Below are 16,069 nucleotides of genomic sequence, written 5' to 3' on the forward strand. Positions count from 1 at the left end.
GCGGATGTATTGGTGAAAGTGGAATTTGAAAATTATGATATCATATGGTATGGGGTGTATTGGCAAATACCAGTTTCTATCTGCTTTTTGTAAGAGTACTATAGACGAAGAATAAACAAAGAATACATGTATATCATAATAACGCAGACAACATAAGCATAGAATGCTACATTCACAGTTCAAGCCGCCATCAAATCGACAAAATCACCCCAACTATGCCCGAAACCCGCATAATAATCCACCCTCAAATGCGTAACATAGACCTCCTCAGCAACCTTCCGGGCCTCCTTGACCAGACTGCGCAGCTTAGAGCCTTGTATGCTATCTGGGACAGAATGGATGACCGCGCAGAGCTGTCCACGGTTGTTGTCGGATAGAGTTTTGAATACCTTTGCTTTGCGACGCTCTTGGAAGGTATCGTATGTTGCTTCGAAGACTACGATGGAATCGGCTGTTGATAAGTAGCGGGAGTCGGGGACGACGCCGGGGTTGTGGAATACCTGGTTATGTTAATTATCACAGAAGTGCACGAACTGAAGCGCATTGTGAACAAGGTAGGGTAGAAGCATCGACTTGAGTAGACAAAACGTACATGATTATCAGGACCCAGCCCCGAACTCCCCTTTACCAAGTCCCTGAGTTCCTGAAAATACCCCAAGGCACGATCATCATATTCCTGCGGCGTCTCATCGAAGAATATACCCTGGACCGCGAGGTCCGGATTAGAACCGTTAACTGGCCATCCTGCATACGTCTCAACATCTCTGCGCACGAGGCCAATATCACGATTTGTATAAGTAATCGGAACGTATCCCAAAAGCCGCACATTAGAGTATAGAGCAAGCCTTGGTATCTCACGCGTGTAATTCGCATCCGGCAGGGCATTCGGACCCGGCCCATTGCCAGGATTAATCACAACGTTAAAATTAACACTCGGGTGTGTGGCGACTCTGCAGTGCTCAGTTCCTGTTCTAAATACAGCACAGGAAGAAACTCAGGTGGCAACATACACATTCTCCAAAGGCGTCCACGCGCCAGGAGCAGGATACACATAGAGAGGGACAAAAACCTTCGATTTCGGTCCCATGTTTTCCTTTCGGAGTGGGACGACTACTGTTGGAGGGATGGTGATGGCTAGGATCAGAACGAGGGCAATGAATGCTAAGAGGCGGGAACGCTTGCTCTGGAGAAACCGGTTGTTTGCCAGTTTTTGGAAGTTCATTTCGGGCAGCGATATGGCTCAGCATGCAGAGATAGGAGAGGCGGGATATAAGGCTTGTCCAAGGTGATAGTGAGTTGTATGTTACACAATTGCATGAAATATTCTTTCTGCATCGCCATTGATTGTTACATTAGCTTCAATGTCACTCTATACAACTCATCGTTGATTTTCATGGGTAATGATACCAGGAAGAGTAATTGATAGGTTTATCAAATTGGCTCTCCCAACTTTGCCAATATAAAATTGATTGATGCTCAAGTGAGCATGTATAAATAAGAGAGATCCAATTCTAAGAGGTGCTTTGAAGTGAAAGAATCAGTTTCTTCAAACATTCACAGTAATGCAAAATGTGCTTTCAACTACGAGCCTTTATTCTGTTTGCCAACCAAAGCGTCTCACTTATAAGAAGCAATTAATATCCTAATCAACCCTCTCTACAACTGCTACAAGGTAATGATGAGTTGATGATTACATGTGTTTGTTGGCTGCCTAGCGCTGACCATAACTACAGAAACTCACCCCTGATACTACGATGTCACCTACCAAGCACGAACAAAACGACCAAAACACAAGATGCTCTCCTACCTTGTCGTATGCGGAGCTACGGACCACAGAGATGGCCACGCCTTCTCCGACTTTAAGGGATACCGCATGGCATTTTGAGAACGGGGAGTTGAAGGAGACTTTCTGTCATGCTTTCCACTAGAGGAGCATCTCATGTAGTTTCAGAACGAGCACAATCTACCGATCTACGTTATAAAGCTCGGAAAAACCGGCCCTAGCGGTGCACAGGCCATATATACCTATTCCAGACAAGTGTATTTGGATGGTTGTCGTTGGTTCACGCAAGTTGGTCCACATGAACTGCTAGCTCGGGTAGAATAATGAATAGCAAAGATAAAGGGACAAACTCAGGAAGGAGACGTTGTCAACATCATACTCGAAGGTCGCAGGACAAATAGTGGAGAATACTGTATTGGAGATAAACAGATTCATCCATCTGTCTTTCGTGACCTTCTGTCTGGGTTTAAGACAGGCGTACAGGTGAAAGCCATTTCTGGGGCTTACCCAGGCCTGTTTGACGGCGTTATCCGATCATCAGAACCAAGAGATCGCTACACCGATAGTATATGCCCTGCTACACGCAGCATCAGCAATCGAATTCGCAATAGTCAGCATACATATCCATTCGTACAGTCCCTGGCGAAGATAACCCTTCCTCGGGGACGGGTATCTTGGAAAATCCGTAACCACGAAGCATTCATGACAGAGCAGTTCATCAACTTGACACCCAGTGGCACCGATATAAAGCCCCAACTTTATGCGAGTGAGCCACTCGATGGCATGTCAGCGGTTGAAGAACTGATTTTCCGAGAGAAGGTGGACGTCCTATACGACCCTAAGGTATGCGCACGTCGCCACCGGATTGAATGGCCCACCAGCGATTCCCTAATCCGTGATACCATCTGCCAGGATAGCCAGTTAGTAACAGGTTCTGCAAAGGCTGTCCTTGACAGTGAAATTTCGAGGTGTGATCCGCGTAGCGGCTACGTACCTGACATTGTGGTCTTTGATCAGCTCTATGCTTGGTCGCCGGACTGGCGAGGGATGCTCCGCAACTTGTATTGGCGTGCCCGACGTCAATCGGCAATTTGGGACGTCTTTAAGCTCCTTGTCGCTCGTGGCTTGTTTCATCCACGTTGATTTACTGTCCCAATGGATACGGATGCGAAGTCCGTAGTTTCTAGGATTGTCAGTTCTCTTGTTTTCTGTCTCTCTTTCCCTGGTCAGGATGATGACTTCATCATCGGTGGCAAGATACCACTGCAGTCCGCGTGTTGGTATGAAGATATTCATTGGTATACACTTTCCTCCCTTTCCTTTCTTCCCTTTTCGATCTGATGATACTGACAATGGCATGCTGAAAACCATAATAGTGCGGAGTGGCGTCGAGCTCGAAAAGCTCTTCCAGATCATCCTAGAAAGTGGATTCCTCGGCGAATGTAACATGCAGTATCTGAACTGGTTCAAAGAGGGACAAACCTAACGCAACAATCGCTCAGAACTCACGAGATGGAGAAAAATTCATAATGCCTGACGGAACAGTCATACCGAAGAATGGCACTGAAACTTTCGGTTTTTGGCTGCCACATGGCTTAGAGGGCACGGACAATGTGAGATTTGCGGCTCAGGTTCATCAGTGCAAGGAACGGTTCAACAAGATCGAAGAAGCGTTTCGAGAGGTCGAGGGGGTTCCTAGAGAGAAGTTGTGGCTTGAGTCTGAACAGGCCGAGGTCTTCGAGCAGCATCCCGAGCTTTTGCCTGGTGATGAAAATGACACCCTCCCCCCCCAAACACGAAGTAGTAGTATTGTTCTCACTGGCATGGATGTCTCTGGTCTGTAAACGTGCAAAAAGTGCACTGTTGGTTTGATAAGAGTGTAGTCAGATCACAATCGGCACAGCACAACCCAAGATAACAAGGACGGGATGCAGTCATTGTCCACCAGCGAGCTGTATGCTGCACGATTAATCTTATTTTCCGTTCTAGTAACGATATTATTGTTGTTCTCGATATAAGTTCGAGTCATATAGAGTTTATTGCTCTTATCTCTAGTAATACACACATTATGATTTCATGACCACCGGTGATCCATTACAAAACGAGAGAAGACGAAATAAAAATAGAACAATTCCTAGCAATCTAGCCACCAATGCATAGCATTCTTTGTCTCCGAGGTATTGGCAATGTTAAAATGATAGGTTGAGGGAAAGAGATAAATAATCTCGAGTGGATCTGATAGCGTAAGTCTGAAGAGGATTGCTAGAAGGTGAAGAGCATATTCAGCCGATAACAATTGGGGTGTTGACAGGTGGGGCCAGCCGGCCAGCCATAAGTTGTCGAGAACGAACACGTCCGTCTCGAGTTGCAGATAGACGTCTTGAGAAAATTAGAAGGAGGTCTTATGGTAAAAGACATGTCGAAAGCGAGCGTTGATGGTCATAGGTTTGGTTCCAGTTCGGATGTGAATGTGCATCATCGATAAAAAACGAAGAAGACGACGACCTTTCCTATCATAATAGGAGAACGCGGGAAAGACCGATCGTAAAGATAAAGGAATCAACCGATTGTTTAGCGTAGACAAGAAGCTTCAGAAGATGTAGAGAAGGCGGGCGATCCTTCTTCACACGCAGTGGAAATGGAACCGGAAGATACCGAAGAAGGGCTGCTTGCCTCGTCGAATATCGGCACTACCGACACATGAAGCTTCTCAACCGGGTCCCTGTTCTGAACGCTGGTACAGATATTTTCAATCGCTGTTTGAAGACGTTTCCGGTAACGAGTAATGATTGCCTTTTCATCGTTTCCCAAGTAGTGCTGCAATAGTCGGGCGCCGTGGACTCCGTACTCTCTTCACACCCCAGCCTTGCGTCCTTGATCGACGGATGAGAAATTATGTTAGTGATAAGTCTCGCCCGACGGTAGAACAAGTTTGGCTGTCGGCAGACTAATATTCCGAGAGTTTCTCAATTTCATAAGCATAGTGATTACTTTAGTTTCTGGGGGGGTTACCTCGCATAGTACCCCCCACCAGATAGCCCGAGCCAAAGTCCGCTCCTGGATCCCAGTGGTGTCAGTTACTATTCCACCATGATAGATATGGGGTAACATACCTTGATTAGAAGCGTGTTCAGCTTTCTCGCCTTCTTCAGTTGCCGAGTTAATTCCTCTTCACGCCAACGCTGCTCTATGACCTTAGGGGCATCGTGAGCGTACCGGTGCAGAGCTTCTGCGATCACTTCGAAACCTAGCGCGGTAATGCTGGCGAATTTGCAAATTGAGATATGGTCTGCTTCGATGCCCATACATTCGGTGCCGCGAATGCAGGGTGCAGCGCCACCCTCATTGATGATAATTTGCTTGGTCGCCTTAATGTTTATAGCACGCGTCTCATACAAGAAGAATATGTTGAAGCGGTTTATAACCTCGGAAAATAAGACGTTGATATTCTTTATAGTCTCGCTATCCCTTTATAGGGCTTTATCAGATTAGGGTTACTCTCCATGAGCTTCCTAGGCACCACGGCGTGAAAGATGTTCTCTAGAATGCTCTCCGACTTGGCAATATTCGACCCATTATGCGGAGTTCCGAGAAATATAATCCTGTATGTAGGGATGAACGGAGAGCGTAGGTGAGCGACTTTGCCGCTGGTAATGTTGTGACAGTGTATTAACATACACTTGACCACGAGGCCACCGAGGGAATGACAGACGAATACTATGGGTCTTTGCATCCAATTGCGAAGCTTAAAAAAATAAAAAAGAGAAGTAGAATTCAACATTAGCGAAAATATCGTTCTGGTAAGGTAGGATACTAACATTGCGGTTGACGATAATGCTCTGGGCCAAAGTCTCTCCGTGGTTATGTATAAAGTCGCAGGAGGTTGCCTCCCTCCAATCCGCCACCACCTCCGTATTGTACCCGTACGTAAGTATGCGGGTGTTTTGTATAAATTTTGGCAATAGGTCAACACTCTGGCAGTCTCCCAGGTATCGTGGGGGTGGCCATTCAGTCCGTGCACAAGTATAACGTCTACCAACGCGTACTCGGGGCAGTATATTTCTGTGAGGCCATAGGGTTAGATCGTACGTCGGGCACCCATGGTGTTAGCGCGATGCGGGCGTGTAGTAGAATGATAAACTGCGCGAAATGAAGTTGAAATCATGTATAGCATCACGTCCCCCCTGAAGGAGCCGTCATGATCGGTTGAGATTGGCGAAGAATCACGGTTCAAATGCTAAGCTCCTATGCCTGGTGTAGCTGGAAGGAAATGTATGAATTTCCGGTGGTCGATATGGGTGTCGACAAAGGACTGCTTTGGAAACCGTTAATTTTCTTCTCTTGAAGTGTAAGTCCACAAACAAAAACTTACTGTCGACGTCTTCCTTGATAGAACTAAGCGAGTCACGGCAGTGACTGCTGGAGTGCGATCCATCCAGAGGAGCAGTTGCGAGGACTCGTCTCGGGGAGAGTGGGGAACACCCTCCTGAGCAACAGAATAGCCCGCGGGAGCAGCAGTATAGTGGGAGGGGCGTCAGGAACTGTACAAGCCAGACAGAGGGGACCCTGCCTCGCGTGTCGAACGGGTGTACAGGTCAAGAGTATAGGGCGGACGCAGCTATCACGAATGAAGAAATCAGACCCGCAATTGTATATAGTGAGAATGAAGAATCCAAGCCAAGAGATTAAATTCAAACAGAGGAAATGGAGGTAGTTACGGAGGTAGAAAAGGCAACGAAGGCGGCCATGGGCCGACAACGGTATATGACTGCCGCCTAAATGATTCACGCTATCATGACTTCTTCACAGCATAATTAAGTAAATCAATTGGTACATATATAGGCAATAAACCCCGAATCAAACTGCTGCGGCCTGTTGTGCTATGATGAATAACTGTATACATCCAGATCCCATGTCACTCCTTTTATGGTCCCCTTGAAGTTGACACTCAGTCCTGATAGAAGTAGAAATTATCACTCCACACAGCCGCCCTGAACAACAAAGTTTGACTCAGCTTGCTCGATCTTTTATATCATCCTCTGTTTCAAGGTACCATTCCATGGGAAAGCTAATTGCTATGCTCATACAGGGTAACGAGCAATGGATCCAATGGTAATCCTTTCCCCATAACGTCATTCAACTGATACTAGCCTTACTGTTGGTACAATTTAGTGACAACGCTGGAGACTACTCGTGTAATTGAAACGAAGTGGAGATAACTAGGGAGATATCTACTGAGAGAAGTGCAGGGGACGCCCGTGTAACAATCAGTAGACTGCGGGGAACGTTGGCGATATATTCTTTCGGGGCCAATATCACTGGATTTAGAATCTGTTCATTAATCTAAATAATCATGGTTTTTGCTAGTAATCAGATGTTGAATAGGCCTTCTCATTGGCATGGATGTTCCTGGTCTGTAGCAGGGTTGGAGCTGTCGGAAATACCGTACCTTGAAAGGAAAGAATAATCGGGATTTGCTTGCGGTGCCTCTTGTTAAGCCTCGGAAGAACGGTGGGAAATGTTGGGAAGGATGCGGGATCTAGCAGTCCCTCCTTAGCTGCGACTAGCCGCATTGGAGCACTTTCATAATGCATGTCTGTGCAATGACAGCTCAGCCAAACAGTGAGCATTATCCCCTACTTCGCCATCTGGGCCGTACATTATAGCTAGAAATAACTAAAATGTATCACAACATGAGGCTGTGACCGAGTACTTGAGGGTTCAGCGTGGTACATCTCTGACTGCTCATCTCACAGTGTTCGAAGTGTAATCCTGTCTCCTCACTGAGACACTGTGGTGGTTTGATAAACATGTCTCTTTCGGGGAGTGTGATTACATTACATGAAATGCTCTCCAGGCACTGTGCCGGTTCAGGGTATGTTTTTCGTTTGCTTTTTTTTTTTTTTTTTTTTTTTTTTTTTCGAGGCTGATTTTCTTTTTTTGATTGCTATACGTTTTGGCAGTAGACTCGTGCCAGTCACCCTGCGTCCGTTATATTAGAACAGAGTCCGTCTGCATCGCGATCCGCCCTGCTTGATCGACATTTCTGCAAGTTTGCCGTTTCGATTTGATCCATGATGGAGACTCCGGACCGATATGACTCGAGCAGTCCTTTCGAGTATTGCTTCCCGCTTTCCCTAGATTCACCGACAACGGACGCATCAGTTTTATTTGATAGCGATGGCTATTTCGAAGAGCTGCAGAGTGATTCTCCTTCTGACCGGTACATACTGGTCACCGGTGGACTGGGCTTCATTGGCAGTCACACGACTTTGGAACTTCTCAAAGCGAATTACAACGTTATCATAATAGATAACCTCAGCAACTCTTTCCTAAGCGTTTTGGAGAGAATTAACTTCCTGGCGCCCACTTATCATGAGCAGAGAGGGACCAAAATGCCGTTGTTGCGGCTGCATTCCCACAACTTTCGAGATCAACGAGCACTGCGGCAGTTGCTTGAAGAGTACCGGATTCCGTCGGAAACGGGTCATCCCACGTCCAGAATTGCCGGTGTCATCCATTTTGCTGCCCATAAAGCAATCGAAGAGAGTATCCGGGAGCCGTTGAAGTACTATGCGAACAACGTAAGCGGACTGATAGATTTTGCGGCAACTTTGGGCGAATTTGGTATCAAAACGTTCATCTTTTCTTCCTCTGCCACAGTATACGGGACCTTGGCGACTTCTGGCCTTCCTCTGAGAGAGGAGCTTTGCGTCCATAGAGAACAGATCATTAGAGACGACGATGGAGTCGACAGAATCGCAAAACCCGGTTGCACGGGAATCACTAATCCCTATGGCCGCACGAAATGGATGTGCGAGACAATCCTAGCTGACTTGGCCGCTTCAGACCCTGAATGGACAATCGTAAACCTGCGATATTTCAATCCAATCGGTTGCGATTCTTCCGGTCTTCTGGGTGAAGATCCGAAGCAAATCCCAACGAACCTCCTACCGACTGTTGTCAAGGTCATCACGGGGCAGTACAAAGAGCTGCAAGTGTTCGGAACAGACTGGGAAACTGAGGATGGCACCGCCGTTCGTGACTTCATCCATGTCACTGACCTTGCCCGAGGACATATCGCTGCTCTCAACGCCGCAAATGACGATAAACTAAAGGACAACTTCCGGACATTCAACCTCGGTGCAGGACATGGCCATTCCGTGATGGAAGTGGTAAGCGCCATGGAGGAGGTCTCTTCCAAGCATATTCCGGTGAGGGCTACCGGGCGGCGCCCTGGGGATGTTGGCTCATGTGTTGCTGTGGCCAGCAGGTCTCACGAGGAGCTTGATTGGAGGACAGAGAAGACGTTGAGAGACGCGTGCTCGGATATCTGTCATTTCTTGAATGTTAGTGGTCTGTCTTCATAGGTCAATATGGTGGCCAGGCCTCTGAAGAGAAAGTGCATTGCAATTGGGCGGCATTTTGATTATTTTGTTGTTTTTTAATTGCATGGCGTTGGAGCGTGTATGATATATGTATCCTTAATGCCCTGAATTCGATACACCACATATATATATTCACCTGATCTGTACCGAGATTCTACAAGCAAATGACGACCCGTGGTGTCCAATGCGGAAGTCGAACTATTCCAAAGCCCATGTTGGCACCAAATGAAGGGGAGTCTTGTTCTGTATCTTGAAGTCTATAGTCGTCTTCAACTTCATTTCTGCTGGGCTACAGGCCACAAAAACAATTGTCGGAGAAAAGTGCACGTGACTTCACCTCCGGCTTGGCATCAAATTCATCCCGCAGTTTTCAGCAAAAACTATCTCCGTGCCGGGCCTCTACATCCACCAGTCCGCACCGAATTGACCGAACCCTTCAGAGGTCCCAAGAACCTCGTCTGGATATCTCCCGGCTTTCAATTGCCCGACAATAACCCCCAAAGCCGCCACCATGATTTGCCAACGCTGTCGCACCGGCATCCTCTCGCGCCTCCAACCGCAAACCCTCACACGGGCAACCTCAGCCCCAACCCCCTCACCCATTCGCCAAACCTCCCTCCAACGCCCCCAATTCCACCAAACCCGTCCCTACAGCGACAACAAGCCCTCCGTCTCCGCAACCCCCCCACCACCCAAACCCCGCCAGCCCATCGCGGACGACATCTCAATACCCTCCGCCGTGTCCTCGGCCACCCCCGGCGTTTCGCAACCGCTCAGCACCTCCGGCGCCGTGCATGCAGACGTGCACCCGGAACAGCCGGTGAAGCAGGCGCCCAGGGTTGTTAGCAGCTGTGCGGCGGGAACGAAGTTGAATGGCTTGAACTATTTTAAAAATAAGCCAGATGTGTTTGCGCGCGAGGATGAGGAGTATCCGGAGTGGTTGTGGGGGTTGTTGCAGGAGTTTGAGAGCAAGAAGAAGGCGCAGGATGGGGGTGTTGATCCTAGTAGTATGTTCCTTTTTTCTTTGGTTTTTATGGGTGTTTGGGAGAAATTGTGCTAATTGGATGAACAGCTCTGAACAAGAAGGGCCGGAAGAAGTTGGAAAAGAAGCTCGCTGCTCAGGCTGCTGCCATGCCCCCGAAGATCCCCGTCCACCACCAAGCTATCGATATCACGCCCGCGTCCTACAACCGTCCTGAAGCCGGAGATATCTTCACAGAGGCTACGGCGAGTCTCGAGAAGCGGACCGAGATCACGAAGAGCGCACGCGAGGCTAGAAGAAAGGAGATTCGGGAGTCTAACTTCTTGCGCGGTCTTTAAACACCAGGCTAGGTCGTTTATTGCATGGTTTTGTGGAGGACTGTGTACAATTGAGTCGATTGAGGCTCCAAAAGACATTGAACATGTATTTTTACGGCAATTTCCTTTCATGCGACGCTGTGTTTTGATGTACATGAAGGCGCTTAAATGGAATATCTTGGGGTTTATTCTTTCGAATGATAAAAATGAATTGATTTACACACGTCTTCCACGAATACCAATAAATACACGCAATAACCTGGGTATATGACCTGCCTCCCTCAACCAAACCTAGGAAACCTAACCTCACTTCGAAATCTTCCACTTCGTAGTCTGACCCTGCCCATACAACCACGGTAAACACGCATCCCACAAAGCCTTAATCTCCCCCCGACCAATCCCCATCAACTCCCGCCACAGCTGATTATCCAACTTCTCCGTCCAAGCCAAATAAGCCATCAGGATGAAATCCGCATAACTAGCAGTTTCCCCCTCAAAAAACGGCCCCGTCTTCCCATACCGCCCCCTCAACATCTGCGCCAACGTCTCCACCTCCCTCTTAATACTCTCCGTAATCATGCGCAAACCATCCGGATCCGAAGGCCTCAGTTCCGACAACGGCTTTCCAAACATCGCCGACCGCGTCTTGATAAAGTACTCCCGTCCCTTCTTGTCGAGGATCTTGGGTACGTGCGGGATCACGAGGACTAGCGATTTCAGCACCGCGTTGCTGACTAGTTTACCCACGGCCAGGGAAAGCGCGTAGCTGGCGTCGCCGTTGGGCCAGAGGGGGCGCTCGGGATAGAGACGGTCGAGGTGGTGGGCGATGGGGAGGGAGTCCATCATTGCGCCTGTTGCAACGCGGATGGAGGATGGGTGGTAGATTGCGGGTAGGGTGTAGGCGAAGGGACCTTCGGGGTAGGAGGTTACTTGGAGGGAGCGGAGGAGGGGGGTGATTTCGGGGTAGGAGATGAAGGATTGGGTGTAGGGGATGTTTTTGTAGTTGAGGACGAGGCGAGTTTTGTTGGTGTTGAAGGACCATGCTTTTGTGTTGTCTGTTTGGGGTTATTCTATGTTAGCGATTCTGAGTGGGATTTGGATAAGAGGAAGGCGCGAGGGGTACCTGGGAGTTTCGACTCGACGTCGAAGAAATGGACCGGTGTTTCTGCCATTGTGACGGTTTAGTGAGATAGCAGAGGTGCTGTTTTGTCTATAATGTTGTCATTGGGGTGTCTGTTGTGCTGGTGTGACAAAGTTGAAGGCGCGAAGAACTTTTTTGTTCGATGGCGGAATGCCGTCATCCTTCCCAATGCGGCGGAACGGAAGATATAGATCTTTACCGATGCGACTTCATTATGTTGAATTCTTTTACTGCTTTGATGAATTTGCCAGATAGTTTGTGATTCCGTGTTTTGCTATACTAAGCACTTCTGTACTATATACTGCAGGTCAAGTCAATGCTTGTTGAAGGCTCCGATACGACTGCTTGCGCCTGCGCAATGGCATACTACCGGTGATGCGGTTGATAACCGATCCGGTCAAGAGCTCAGAGAAGAAGAATCATATCATATGCAAAATAAATACACAGGCAAGAATCCCTGAATGTTGTTGACCACGGCTTCCCTGTATGCTTGTAATGTTCCCCACCTGGTGATAGAGGGGCATTGAGATCTTCAACCGGGGTTATTTCGGCGGGAGATCCATGGGCTGGATTGATCGAGTACCCTGGTCATAGAGATACTCCGTACAGGGGGCGGTTTCGATTCGAGTTATATTCCAGTATGTTGTTGTGTCGGTCAAGGAGACTGGCTCTAGAATGTATATTCTGTACGGATGGTGATGCCCGATCTAATACGCGGGCCAGTCATGTGGAGACAACAACTCAACGCCCAGCACCACTTCTCCTGCTACCTGCCTTTTCCATCCTCTTTTCTTCTTCTCACGACCCATCTCTAGCTTCATCATTTTTATCCCTGAAGCATTTGATCTTCATACTCATTTCCACCGGCTCCATCTGCAGATAAACAAACTCGCACTACTGCATCTCCGGCCAGCCGGTAACGCATTGATCAATAGAGGGACCGGTCCATACACCTCTTAAGGTGACAGTTGGTCTCATTCAAGCACAATATTTGCTTAGCTCTATTCGATTAGCAAATCCCTATCATCACAACAAACGAAACAAAATCAGGAGAAAGAAAAAAAAAAAAAAAGAAAAAGAAAAGAAAAGAAAAGAAAAAGCAAAATGGCGAAAACCACCGCGATGAAAGAGGAGGTGCACAAGCTCGTGCAGAAGACCAGTCACCTCGCACTAGGCTCTCCCCCTGACCCAAGCGCAGAACCAGCTATTCCCCATGCCGCAGAAGGGCACGAGGCTGTCGCGGCATTCTCGCCCACAATGGCGTCGTACCTGGAGTTGATCTACAAGTCCGTGTTGACCTCTGAGTCGTGCAGATCAGACTTCCTCCAGAAGGTCCAGAGCGAGTCTTCTGATGGAAAGGAACATGCAGATCCACTTTCCTCGTTGGCAGACTTCCAAGCATACATGGCTAGTCCGGCTTCGGCTGCATTGCGACCTCCACACAAGCAGGATACTTCGGCCCCTATCTCGGACTATTTCATCTCGTCCAGTCATAATACGTATTTGACGGGTAATCAACTCTACAGTGACGCTGCTGCCAGCGCATATACGAACGTATGTTTGCTTTTCCTTGTGCACTCCTGAATCATGACTGTTCGATTATTCGGGGTGGGATTGGCGGCTGGTGGCTGCAGGTCCGGGGATGTGCATTCCTTCCGTCATTGCATATGCAGTCATACCACGGCAATCCCTGACTGGCCACCTGCTAACGTAATATAGGTTCTCCTTGGTGGCTGCCGATGTGTAGAGATTGACGTCTGGGATGGACAAGCTGACTCAGACGACGAAGACACCAGTAGCAGCAGTAGCAGCTCAGACGACGAGAAACCTCATAAGAAGGAGCAGAAGGAGCGTCAAAAGCACAAGAGACTGGAAAAAGAAAAGAAGGCAACTAGCCGCAGGTCCCGCATTAATGATGCCGTCTCTTCCAAGCTGGGCGGCATTATGGGCAGCAAGTCTACACCCCAAGACGCATCTACTGTTGGTGATGGCAATGCCCAGGACCATCCGGCTCATATACCGCAACGTCCGGAGCCTAGAGTGCTCCACGGTCACACACTCACCAAGGGGACGACATTCCGTGATGTCTGCAATGCGATCCGCGACAGTGCCTTTGTCGCCAGCGACTTACCGGTAATTGTCAGCTTGGAGGTTCATGCCTGTCTCGAACAGCAGGAGATTATGGTGGAGATCATGCAGGAGGCGTGGAAGGGGTTCTTGATCACCATCACACCGGAAATGTTGAACAGCCCATGCATGCCTATACTGGAGGATTTGAAGCGGAAGATCTTGATTAAGGTGAAATGGCTGCCAGAGTCGGTTAGTGGCGAGGCGAATGAAGCCGTAGAGGATCTTGAGGAGCTCGAGGGGGTGCAAACACAGAAGTCACAGGAAGGATCCACAGCGCCACCACCAAAGCCTTCTAAGATCTTGAATGCTCTGAGTCGACTAGCTGTCTACACCAAGGGATTCAGCTTCAAGCGCTTGGATCAACCAGGTATGTACCCTGTACTATAATTCGATAAACCCAACTAACCATGATACAAGAGGCAAAAATACCCGGCCACGTATTCTCGCTCTCCGAAAGCGCCGCCAAAGAAACATCCCAAAACTACCGCGATGCTCTATTCGAACACAACCGGAGCAATTTCATGCGCGTGTACCCCTACGGTCTCCGCGTGAACTCCTCCAACCTCGACCCAGCCTTCCACTGGCGTCGCGGCGCGCAGATCGTCGCCCTAAACTGGCAAAACCTCGACAAGGGCACTATGCTGAACCACGGCATGTTCCGAGGAGAACCCGGATGGGTGCAAAAGCCACAGGGTTACCGAAGCTCCGAAAAACCCTTTACTCTGATTACTCAACGAACTCTAGATCTCTCGATTGAGTTCTTCGCCGCACAGGACCTCTCCCTTCCACCCGGCGACACGAAAGAGAAGAGCTTCCATCCGTACGTGACCACCTGCCTGCACATCGAACAACCGGGAGAGGAGACCGGTGCCGGGGCGGACGACGACAGCACGGATACGGAGAAGAATTACTACAAGCGGACCATCAAGAGCTCTGTCGGGGTGACGCCCGATTTTGGTCCTCAGACGATCGAGTTTCCGCAGGTTGCAGGGCTCGTTGAGGAATTGAGTTTCGTCAGGTGAGTACACCCAGTCTCCCCTAAGATATTAGACCAGTCTAACAACGGGCAGATTCAAAATCAAGGACAACGAACTCGGCCGCGACTCCATGGCAGCATGGACGTGCATCCGACTCGACCGGTTGCAGAGTGGCTATCGTCTTCTTCACTTCCACGACTGCACCGGGTGGAAATCGGGTGGTGTGGTTTTGGTGAAGATCACCAAGAATATTTCTTAGAACTTTCGCTGGCAGGATTTGGCTCTGTATAGCAAGCAATACCGGCAGAATGAAATGCACATACGAAATCGATTTTCTCGAGCTCTGGCCGCTTGCCTCTTTCCGTGTTAGTGCTCAATCTGAGCCCTCCCTGAGCAGCTTGAGTTCATAACTGAGCAGAGAGTGAGCCGATGGGTGCGCAGCCTGAGTAAGGTAGCCTCAATAAAATGCACCCAACCACTTGGTTCTAGACTCCTTCATGCTTTGTTGAATGGGGGTTATGTATTCATGTTTTTTATTTTTCTTTTTGCGATCATGAAAGTATTTATGAAAGCATACATAAGACATATTTAGTAAATTAAGACTATAACTTACATCACCTCAATTTCGACACAGTATCATGAGACCGAAGCCGCACATGAACAGACTGCGCAGCTTCTTCCATAGAGCTAATAGTAACATGCTCCTCACGAACAAGCTCATCCCCAAGACCATGATACAGCACCGGCAAAAGCGAAGATTTCCAAAGAGAAAGCTTATGTTCCCGATTGACCAAGATCGTCGATACCAAGAAGACAATCCCCAACAGCAGAACCATAGCAGGGAGGGCAAGAAAGCCCCAATCCACAGACACATACACCTCCGGCACAGCGACTGTGCCATTGACGGTAAAGTTGCTGACGTCTAGACTGTATTTGATCAGGGATGCGGCGATGTTGGTGAGAACGCTCTCCAGACTGGACGTTAGGACCCTTTGCAGGTTGGGTGGTGTGGCGGCTTTCATTGAGTACCAGTGTGTTTCGTTTGTGGCATCGATGGTTTTGTTTGTGCATGATGTGAGGAGGTCGGTGAGGCTTGGGTATAGAGTGTCTACTGGACAGATTGCGAATTCGTCGATGTCTTGGAAGACATATGCGAGGCTTGTGTATGGGTCTTTTGAAATCAATGACATGTTCTTAGGGTAGCCGTGCGCTGGCTTCCAGCAGGTTGCTGTATTATTGGTGACGTTTGTTCCATCGGGTAGGGTTAGAATATCAACGTCGTGCTAGTAGGAGAATATTCGCCCATAATCAGTCGAAGTAGGAATGACAGATAATTCCCCTCCAGAGACAG

The 16,069-nt window shown here is 48.6% G+C and overlaps 9 protein-coding genes across 9 annotated transcripts; 5 read left to right on the forward strand and 4 right to left on the reverse strand.

Annotated features, from left to right (window-relative positions):
* Positions 1–48: 48 nt before the first annotated feature.
* Positions 49–1,310, reverse strand: ASPGLDRAFT_47280 (spherulation-specific family 4 protein). Its single transcript, XM_022546637.1, has 3 exons — positions 1,011–1,310; positions 601–950; positions 49–508 (listed from the first exon to the last, which is right to left on the reverse strand). The coding sequence occupies exons 1-3, from the start codon at positions 1,220–1,222 to the stop codon at positions 180–182; spliced, it is 891 nt and encodes a 296-aa protein (XP_022401092.1). The 5' UTR covers positions 1,223–1,310; the 3' UTR covers positions 49–179.
* Positions 1,311–2,485: 1,175 nt separating this feature from the next.
* On the forward strand, positions 2,486–2,926 carry ASPGLDRAFT_35659 (uncharacterized protein; the record flags this gene model as incomplete). The annotated part of the gene is made up of 1 exon (XM_022544588.1): positions 2,486–2,926. The coding sequence occupies one exon, from the start codon at positions 2,486–2,488 to the stop codon at positions 2,924–2,926; it is 441 nt and encodes a 146-aa protein (XP_022401093.1).
* Positions 2,927–3,197: 271 nt separating this feature from the next.
* On the forward strand, positions 3,198–3,627 carry ASPGLDRAFT_58090 (uncharacterized protein; the record flags this gene model as incomplete). Its single annotated transcript, XM_022548295.1, has 1 exon — positions 3,198–3,627. Exon 1 carries the CDS (start codon positions 3,313–3,315, stop codon positions 3,625–3,627), a length of 315 nt encoding a protein of 104 aa, XP_022401094.1. The 5' UTR covers positions 3,198–3,312.
* A 1,054-nt stretch (positions 3,628–4,681) lies between these two features.
* ASPGLDRAFT_35661 (uncharacterized protein) lies at positions 4,682–5,088 on the reverse strand (the record flags this gene model as incomplete). The annotated part of the gene is made up of 2 exons (XM_022544589.1): positions 4,682–4,840; positions 4,897–5,088. 2 exons carry the CDS (start codon positions 5,086–5,088, stop codon positions 4,682–4,684), a joined length of 351 nt encoding a protein of 116 aa, XP_022401095.1.
* Positions 5,089–7,707: 2,619 nt separating this feature from the next.
* ASPGLDRAFT_47283 (NAD-dependent epimerase/dehydratase family protein) lies at positions 7,708–9,317 on the forward strand. Its single transcript, XM_022546639.1, has one exon. It carries the CDS (start codon positions 7,861–7,863, stop codon positions 9,151–9,153), a length of 1,293 nt encoding a protein of 430 aa, XP_022401096.1. The 5' UTR covers positions 7,708–7,860; the 3' UTR covers positions 9,154–9,317.
* Positions 9,318–9,682: 365 nt separating this feature from the next.
* Positions 9,683–10,491, forward strand: ASPGLDRAFT_25842 (mitochondrial 54S ribosomal protein mL54; the record flags this gene model as incomplete). Its single annotated transcript, XM_022543512.1, has 2 exons — positions 9,683–10,178; positions 10,244–10,491. The coding sequence occupies 2 exons, from the start codon at positions 9,683–9,685 to the stop codon at positions 10,489–10,491; spliced, it is 744 nt and encodes a 247-aa protein (XP_022401097.1).
* A 285-nt stretch (positions 10,492–10,776) lies between these two features.
* ASPGLDRAFT_126033 (uncharacterized protein) lies at positions 10,777–11,642 on the reverse strand (the record flags this gene model as incomplete). Its single annotated transcript, XM_022540617.1, has 2 exons — positions 10,777–11,525; positions 11,594–11,642. The coding sequence occupies 2 exons, from the start codon at positions 11,640–11,642 to the stop codon at positions 10,777–10,779; spliced, it is 798 nt and encodes a 265-aa protein (XP_022401098.1).
* A 1,226-nt stretch (positions 11,643–12,868) lies between these two features.
* On the forward strand, positions 12,869–14,977 carry ASPGLDRAFT_126762 (putative phosphoinositide-specific phospholipase C; the record flags this gene model as incomplete). The annotated part of the gene is made up of 4 exons (XM_022540673.1): positions 12,869–13,165; positions 13,331–14,108; positions 14,159–14,759; positions 14,812–14,977. 4 exons carry the CDS (start codon positions 12,869–12,871, stop codon positions 14,975–14,977), a joined length of 1,842 nt encoding a protein of 613 aa, XP_022401099.1.
* Positions 14,978–15,332: 355 nt separating this feature from the next.
* Positions 15,333–15,908, reverse strand: ASPGLDRAFT_35666 (uncharacterized protein; the record flags this gene model as incomplete). Its single annotated transcript, XM_022544590.1, has 1 exon — positions 15,333–15,908. The coding sequence occupies one exon, from the start codon at positions 15,906–15,908 to the stop codon at positions 15,333–15,335; it is 576 nt and encodes a 191-aa protein (XP_022401100.1).
* Positions 15,909–16,069: the final 161 nt, after the last annotated feature.

Source organism: Aspergillus glaucus (assembly GCF_001890805.1).
Source record: "Aspergillus glaucus CBS 516.65 unplaced genomic scaffold ASPGLscaffold_10, whole genome shotgun sequence".
In the NCBI taxonomy this organism is placed as follows: domain Eukaryota; kingdom Fungi; phylum Ascomycota; class Eurotiomycetes; order Eurotiales; family Aspergillaceae; genus Aspergillus; species Aspergillus glaucus.

What these genes read in the sequence shown, in the direction of transcription:
- ASPGLDRAFT_47280 (XM_022546637.1), bottom strand. Translation starts at nt 1,222, where the DNA reads ATGAACTTCCAAAAACTGGCAAACAACCGGTTTCTCCAGAGCAAGCGT. An exon ending in TGGACGCCTTTGGAGAATGT is followed by an intron (nt 951 to 1,010) that starts GTATGTTGCCAC and finishes TGAGCACTGCAG; the next exon opens with AGTCGCCACACACCCGAGTG. An exon ending in GAGTTCGGGGCTGGGTCCTG is followed by an intron (nt 509 to 600) that starts ATAATCATGTAC and finishes GTGATAATTAAC; the next exon opens with ATAACCAGGTATTCCACAAC.
- ASPGLDRAFT_47283 (XM_022546639.1), top strand. Translation starts at nt 7,861, where the DNA reads ATGGAGACTCCGGACCGATATGACTCGAGCAGTCCTTTCGAGTATTGC.